An 8,056-nucleotide genomic window follows, 5' to 3' on the forward strand; every position below is an offset into this window, starting at 1 on the left:
GCAAGAAATAGCAGGCATTCAAGCCAGGTTGAGTTGGGGAACCAATTATTTCTCAATCCTAATATGCTCTGGAATGGCCCATTTATTCACGTCATTGTGACCTAGGAGTGCGTGAATGGCCTCTGCACATTGAACAGCTGTCTGCTTCAGGAAACACAACTTTTTGTGTTGAGAAGCTAAAAAAATTTTTTTAAAGAGAGGTAGCTCATACTAAAATTAGCTATAAGCAGAAGTTCATTTTCACCCATTTGCTTACAGTGCAAAAAAAAAAAAAAATTAAGCTCAAAATTGCATGGTCTAGAACTAGAAGGGGGGAGGAGCCTGAATAAAAAAAAAAAAAACCTTTGCCAGGAAATATGTAAATGGGAGGCCCCACTGAGCCTGAGCCTCAGTATAAAAGGGGGACACAGGAGGGGAGGTCTACACTTTAGGGGCTTGCTCTTGCAGCATCAAAGTCACAAGGCAGCCTTGCAGAAGACAGAGCTCCATCATGCCCAGCTCGGCACTGCTATATTGCCTAATCTTACTGGCTGGAGTCCGGCCCAGCAGAGGCGAGTACCCCCGGAATGAGAGTAACTGCACCCACTTCCCAGTCAGCCAGACCCACATGCTCCGAGAGCTTCGAGCTGCCTTCAGCCAGGTGAAGACTTTCTTTGTGAGTATGATGCCTACCTACCCTTTTTCCTTGGACTAGCTTGAAATATGCATGCAGTCTGTGGAACTGTGAGACGAGCCCTCCTCTTCTGCCTCCTGCTCTCTTCTTCCTCCTGATCCCAGCACATGCTCCTCCTCTCACTCTAGCATCTATCCCCCTTAAATTTAAATCAAGAGAGTCACAGGCCAATCCCTGGTTTAACCCAAAGCCAGGCACACAGGAAAAGCTAACTGGAAAGTGAGTGCATTATTTCTCCTGTGCTCAAACACTTTCTGTAAGTTCCTAATGAAGCTACATATTTTGTTGATGAGGACAAAAGTCCATGGTAGGAAGCACATTCTGTCTCTGCTTAGTCTCTGGGTCTGGAAGACCAAGGTTTGGGGGACCAGGCATGGAACACTTTTGTTACAAGAGTATTCCCCTTCCAGAGCTCCTGGAGCTGGTGTAGGAGGTCCAGAGAAGGCAGAGAGCCATGCAAAGCAGAAGCTCTCCATAAGGGACTTTTGGAAAAGAAGGGTTGACACAGGTGCACTTGAAGCCTGATGTGACTTATCTGAAGGAAGACTAGGCCTGGGTCAAACTTCTCCCAATCTGCCAAAGTCAGTCAGAAGTATTGTTTTAAAATAACTCAATCCTAAGAGGAAGGACTTTGATTTAACGCCAGGCCCTGGCACCATCAAATCCTTTTCTTAAAACTCTCCTTTCAATAGTTGCCAGGGCTACACTGATTACAAATTCAAAACAAATTCAGAAGACAGGCATGCTGGGTACCCCCCTCCCACATCCCATCCCCCACCCCACCCTTGCATCCATGCCCCTTTTGTTCTTCCAGCAAAAGAAGGACCAGTTGGACAACATACTGTTAACGGATTCCTTGCAGCAGGACTTTAAGGTAAGAGTCCAGTAGGTGCTGGGGAGTGATGGAGTCCTTAGGGAAAGGAGGACAGCAGGAGTTAAGTCTAATGCCCCTCAGCTTTCGAAAGGAGAAGTGGGAAGACCTTAACTCAGCATATTGCCAGCAGTCAAGGGTTATGAAGAGCTAGCTCTGTGGTAAAGGAAGAAAAATGTAACTGGGGGATGGGGTTGGGGGTGCATCCCTAGGGACAAGACTGACCATCAAGTTTAGTTGCAACAGGCCATGCTTCCAGTAAGCCCCAATCTTTGATCCCTGCCTCTAGGGTTACTTGGGTTGCCAAGCCTTATCAGAAATGATCCAGTTTTACCTGGTAGAAGTGATGCCCCAGGCAGAGAACCACGGCCCAGAAATCAAGGAGAACTTGAACTCCCTGGGAGAGAAGTTGAAGACCCTCAGAATGCAGCTGCGGCGCTGTGTGAGTGGACCAGTTCTTTCCCTTGAAGACCCACCAAATACCACCCTTACAGCCCAGCCAAGCCGCATGCATCTAGAGACACAAGCAGGCTAGACTGGGGACTAGGTAAATCTAGAGAGGCACCTGGAGTCAGATCTAGTGCCGTCTGTTCCTGAGCGAGAGTGGGGGTGGCTTTGAGGCACTTACACGTGAAGATTTGTGCATAGTCTTCCTGTTATTCATGAGTCACTGTGGGTTATTAGCTACTCCCCTCTCTTCGTGGGAAGGCCAGGGCATCAGTCATGGTTCCCTCGTCTCTGGACCTCGGTCCTGGGCTGCCAGCTGAGGCTCCCAAACGGAGGAAAACATTCACCTCTTCATTTCATCTTTTGGAAAGCACACAGCTGGGCTGATAGGACTCTCCCTGGCATTTCAGAAGTGCCAGAAGACTACTTATCCCTAAGCCAGTATCTATGAATAATATGCCTAAAGTATCTATTTCTCTGGCTGAAGTGATCCCTTCACCACTGTGGTTTGCTTTCTTCTCTGGCTGATACTTCAAAATCAGTTGGTGTCTATTTGTGCAGTGGTTCTAGGCAAATGATTTGGACCCAGTATCTGAGGCTTTATTTCCACTCCCAGACACCTAGTAATAGTTCATGCTGGTTGATATTGGAGATAGACAAGAAGAGACATTAAAAACATAATGGATGTCTTGGATTCTGAGAGACAAAGCCCAAGATGCTTTGCAAACATCTCAGTGACTCCAAAGACATACGTTGCATCTTCCTGGGCTGTTCTAATCTGCCCTACTGCAATTGATAAGGGCCAAGCAGGGCTCAGTTCTTCCTGGGAGCTAAGAGGTGAGCACTGAAAAGTAAATCTGGCCCCTTCTTCATGTATTCAGATTGTTTCCCCCAAGTGCCATGGATACAGGACACAAGCTAGAATTGTCAACACTCTCTTTTTCTTCTACAGCATCGATTTCTCCCCTGTGAAAATAAGAGCAAGGCTGTGGAACAGGTGAAGAATGATTTTAATAAGGTAGGCCTGGGTTGCAGCAAAGAGGGTGGGCATTGCATGACCGAAGGGCAGAAGGAGGGCAGGACCTACTCTGCACCTGGAGTGTGGGAACCTGGTAAACAGTATGACCTCCTCTGCCAGTTAGGAGGCACCACCTCAGTTACATTTGTTTTCTGCAAAGCGTCTGTGGCAGTTTCTAAATGACTGCTCCACTTCTGCAGGCTTTTGGCTTAGACTGACCAGCCAACCTATGAGCACAGAGCACTAGGTGCTGGGGAGAGTGACAAAGGAAACAGAAAGTACAGAAAGTACCTTGTTGGCAAACAAGCTGAACCCACAAGTGCAGAAAGCAGACATGAATTAATGCACACAGGCACATCTTAGGGCTCAGCCTAGATGCCCCAAAAATCAGAATGAGCAGGAAGCAGAATTCTTACTTGTCCCAGTACACTTTCCACTTGGCAAACAAAATGAGGTTTCACACTTCCAACTGCCTGTGAACCTATTAAACCCTAGTTCCCAGAAGCCATGTGGCCCTACACAATCTCCATGGGCTAGGTGGAGACACCTGGCAGGGCTCTGACATCAGTGAGCATGACTTCCATGACAGTATGTCAGAACAGCAGGGCGGGGACTGCTCAAAACATAAAAACATTTCCTTGTCTATCTCTGTCAGTGTCCTGCTTTCAAACTGCTTGCTTCCTCTAACATCTTAGCATTATATTCTGCATAAGCATTACATGAGCACAGGCCTCTAAAAAAAGTTGAAAAGCGCCACTCTGAAGACAGTGATTTGCGACCTAAATGCTCTCCTTGCTGAGCCCCAACAGTGCTTAAAGTTGGGAGAAGGTGCAGGTGAAGGCACAGCCCCCTCCCAAGGGAACTAGACAAATCTTTGGGTCCCCAAGGTTCCCCTCCCAACACGAGAAAGCAGAGCCTTCTATACTCAGAGTCTTTCCCAGACAAGTGCAGCGGTCTCCTCAGACCTCCAACAGGTCCTAACTGGGTGCTTCTCTTTCTACACAGCTCCAAGAGAAAGGTGTCTACAAGGCCATGAATGAATTTGACATCTTCATCAACTGCATAGAAGCATACATGACAATCAAAATGAAAAGCTGAACTGCCCAGAGCACGTGTTGAGTCTCCTGGGCCCCAGGTCATAAACAGAGCTCTCTAAACCTGATCCAAGGGTCTCAGCTAACAGAAGCACCTCCTTGGAAAACCTCATTGTACCTCTCTCCAAAATATTTATTACCTCTGATACCTCAGTTCCCATTCTATTTATTCACTGAGCTTCTATGTGAACTATTTAGAAAGAAGCCCAATATTATAATTTTGCAATATTTATTATTTTTACCTATGTTTAGCTGTTTCCATAGGGGATACTTTATAGCATTTGAGTGTTCTAAGGGAAATTATGGTATATAATGGGGGGATCCTCCTTGGGAAGCCAACTGAAGCTTCCGTTCTAAGTTTGGCCACACTTAATAGCTGCAGAGCTGTTTACTATAATGTCCCTTTAGTTTCTCTCATCCCTGAGTTCAGGGCTCCTGAAAGAGTTATGAAGACTCTCATGGGTCTTGGGAAGAGAACCTAGAGAGCGCCTTTGATGATTATCCTTGCAACAGCTCAGAGGGATTCCCCTGACCTCATTCTCCAACCACTTCATTCTCAAAAGCTGTGGCCAGTTTGTTATTTATAACCACCTAAAATTAGTTCTAATAGAACTCATTTTTAACTAGAAGTAATTCAATTCCTTTGGGAATGGTGTATCATTTGTCTGTTTTTGTAGCAGATTCTAATTTTGAATAAATGGATCTTATTCAAATCATGTTGTGGTGTCTGTTGAGCTGTCTGATTTAAAAAAAAAAGAAAAGAAAAGAAAAGAAAAGAAAAATCCCTCAAGCTCCAGAGGGCAAGAAGGGGTGAATGAATTTTAGATTCCACAGAAAGGATGCCAGCAACTTCTGCAGGAAGGGGTGGAGTGCAGATCCAATCAGTGGAAAATCTTGCCTTGCTTTCAAAGCATCAGCACAAACCACTGAGACCTTCAAGCTCAGTCCTTAAAAATGTGTCCTGAAACCATTAAAGGGCATGCTATCTTCCAAAGCCGGGAAAGGTGATTCACACATACGCAGCCAACACTAGGCAGGAGGTCCTGGGGTGAATGTAGATCCGTCTGTGGGCATTCTGGGGATTAACAGAAAGCTGTCAGGAACTCCTGGAACTCCAAGATAGTCCCACTCCACAGGTCTGCTTGCTACTGGCAATCACATTCACAGGCCCTTCACATGCTGAGCAAACAGCTGCAGCTCAGCTAACTTCCCAGCCCTGAAATTCAGGATGGCCTTGAACTCGGTTCTTCCTGCCTTCGCTGTGCAAGTACTGGAATTCTTCAGGCTGAGGGCAGAGGCAACAGAGTTGGGCCAAAAGAATTGAATATAGGTAAATTGGCCTGCTAAATAGGTACCCAAAGGATTCAACCAGTCACTTCTTCCTGCCCCCTTCTTGAGCCACCAGACATGGTTAGACTTCTGACTGGGGTGGGGGAGTGGTTGGGGAAGCCCTACTAAATGTCTCGTGACTTCAAGAATAAGGGGAAATAATGAGCTGAGTAACACACATACACACACACACACACACACACACACACACACACACACACGTGCTAGCCAGGCAGCCCTGGGACAGGGCGGGTGGGAGCTGACAGGCTGTGGTCATTTTTTCAGTAAGGCCTGACTCACTTCGGTTAAAGTAACCATCGGAAGGAAGTGGGAAGCATCAAAGCTGAAATTCTGAGATGAAAGATTGGGGTTAAGAATGGGAGCTAAGGGCAGGTGGGGAGGTGTGGGGGAGGGATGGTTCAGTGGTTAGAGTGCTTTCCGGGCAAGGGTGAGACCGGAGTTCAGATCCTTAGAATCCAAGCAGATGCTAGTGGGCATGGCAGGCTGGGAAGGCACAGATAGGGAACCTCAGAGAAGGGAGGCTAGTTATTAAGTTCCAAACCCAGGACACTGAGGTGTCTGTTTAACATTTCAAAGCAGAACTAGCCTCCAGGTTGTCCCAGCATCCCTCAGTCCCTACTTGTTATAGGACTGGCACACCCCGTCCTCTACCCTGAACTCTCCAGCCCAGGCTCTTCCCTGTATAATCCAGACATTTTGTATAATGTCTTTTTTGTCCCTTTGGCCTCCTGGCTACTGCACCTGGTCCCCTCTCTCCCTTAACTCCTCCCCTTCTTCCTGAGTGGCTCAGGGTTGTCTGCCTCTGGCTATGCTCTCCAACAGGTCGATAATGCACTTTCTCCTCCACCACCCCCAGGGGCAGCCATGTCCTTTCTTTTCTATTTCCATTTGTCATTCACTAGCAAGACTGGCTATTTTGGAGAGCTTTGGGTCTCAGGGTGCCTGGTTGAAAAGGTGGAAGATGAATGGAGTATGCTCACTCACATCCGTGTCAGGCCTGCGCTGCACGACCACACGTGTACACTCACACATGTGTATACCCACACATATACGAGGAATGCATGCACACAACCACAGGGAAATTAAAAAAGGACAATGGGGGCTAGCAGAGGAGGGGGAGGGGTGGGTGAAGTTTTCATCCTGATCTAGAGAATTTCTAAGCCCCTAGCCAGAAAACTTCCACAGCTGGGACCCCATGGCAGCCAAGGACACGCGAACTAGCAGGAGGCCAGATCTCACTCAAGAGGCTGGGCATTTGGAACAGAAACACATCTGCAAAGGAGCATAACTGATCTCAAACAATAGCTACAATGTTACTGGAACTTCGTATGGGTGTGTCAGCACCACAGTCATAAGTGTATCAGGCATACTACATGCTTTTTAGTCTTGACACGTCCTATAGACTCAGAAATGTGGGAACATTTTCATTATTCAGTTCAATAAGGCACCATCCTACAGCTCATGTTGGAAGTTCAAGATTTTTTTAATTACTTTATTAACCCAACACTCTCAACCATGTGTTGATCGTAAATTAATCTTACATACTTAGGCTCTGTATTTGCTGCTTAAACTCTGTGTGTATCTATCCCTGAACTTTTATACTTAATATTTATATTAATAATAATGTGGTCATTAATTAAAGCCATTTCTGGCTACTTTGCTATATACTTCGTATATATTAACACGTTTGTTATCCTGTAACATAATGAGGTACTATTAAATTAGTATCTCAATTTTTTGAGACAGAGTCACATTTATAGCCCTGACTAGCTTGTAACTCACTCTGTAGACAAGGCAGCCTCAAACTCAGAAATCCACCTGCCTCTGCCTCCTGAGTGCTGGGATTAAAGGTGTGTGCACACCTCACCTAGACAACATCTCAATTTCTTACACATGAGAATAAGATTCAGTTAAAGATTCTACCTTCGGTCATCCAACTACTAATGTCAGAGTTCACAATCTTAATGAAAATATCAAACTCCTAGATATCATTTTCATATACAAATTACTGAACAGCTCTTTTTTTTCTATATTGATCTGCCTCCTTAAAAGATAGAGATATTTTCCAAACTGGTTTATAAATCTATAATCCTAGGAATTTGAAAAGCTGAAACAGAGAAATTTAGAATTTGAAGCTAGACTGGGCTATACTTCAAGACTGTGCCTCGAAACAATAATAAAATACCATACATTTACATTCTCAGCTGCTCAAGAGGCTGAAGGAGGAGGGTCACTGAGTCCAGGAGTTCAAGGCCAGCCCAGGCAACATAGTATGACCCTGTACCAAATATAACAATATATATATTTTAGTACTATATGTCTCCTTTCTTATTTGTCTCAAGGCATTTTTAATTTCTCTTCTCATTACTCTTTGACTCGCTGGTTCTTCAAGATCATGAGAAATGTTCTCATGTCTAATGTAGCCCATCATGTGACTGCTTGTAAATGATTGTGGCTCCTTCATGAGTGTCCACAGCACAGGATATATCTTCTGAGCCAACGATCCAGGAGGGACCTAAAAGGAAGATAGGTACAGCAACATTTCTGGCCTAATCCAGGAAATCTCATAGCACTGGTCCTGCCACAGTATACCTGTTAAAAGG

At 45.5% G+C, this 8,056-nt stretch overlaps 1 protein-coding gene across 1 annotated transcript; it reads left to right on the forward strand.

Annotated features, from left to right (window-relative positions):
• The first annotated feature begins 409 nt into the window (after positions 1-409).
• Positions 410-4,813, forward strand: Il10 (interleukin 10). The gene is made up of 5 exons (XM_021640129.2): positions 410-655; positions 1,488-1,547; positions 1,834-1,986; positions 2,944-3,009; positions 4,015-4,813. The coding sequence occupies exons 1-5, from the start codon at positions 491-493 to the stop codon at positions 4,105-4,107; spliced, it is 537 nt and encodes a 178-aa protein (XP_021495804.1). The 5' UTR covers positions 410-490; the 3' UTR covers positions 4,108-4,813.
• The last annotated feature ends 3,243 nt before the right edge of the window (positions 4,814-8,056 follow it).

The sequence above is a fragment of the Meriones unguiculatus genome, chromosome 18, assembly GCF_030254825.1.
Source record: "Meriones unguiculatus strain TT.TT164.6M chromosome 18, Bangor_MerUng_6.1, whole genome shotgun sequence".
NCBI classification, from domain to species: domain Eukaryota; kingdom Metazoa; phylum Chordata; class Mammalia; order Rodentia; family Muridae; genus Meriones; species Meriones unguiculatus.

Bases quoted from the DNA above. Each gene is read 5' to 3' on its own strand.
- Il10 (XM_021640129.2), top strand. From the start codon at position 491: ATGCCCAGCTCGGCACTGCTATATTGCCTAATCTTACTGGCTGGAGTC. The intron at 1,987-2,943 runs GTGAGTGGACCA...TTTCTTCTACAG, and splicing joins GAATGCAGCTGCGGCGCTGT to CATCGATTTCTCCCCTGTGA. The intron at 3,010-4,014 runs GTAGGCCTGGGT...CTTTCTACACAG, and splicing joins TGAAGAATGATTTTAATAAG to CTCCAAGAGAAAGGTGTCTA.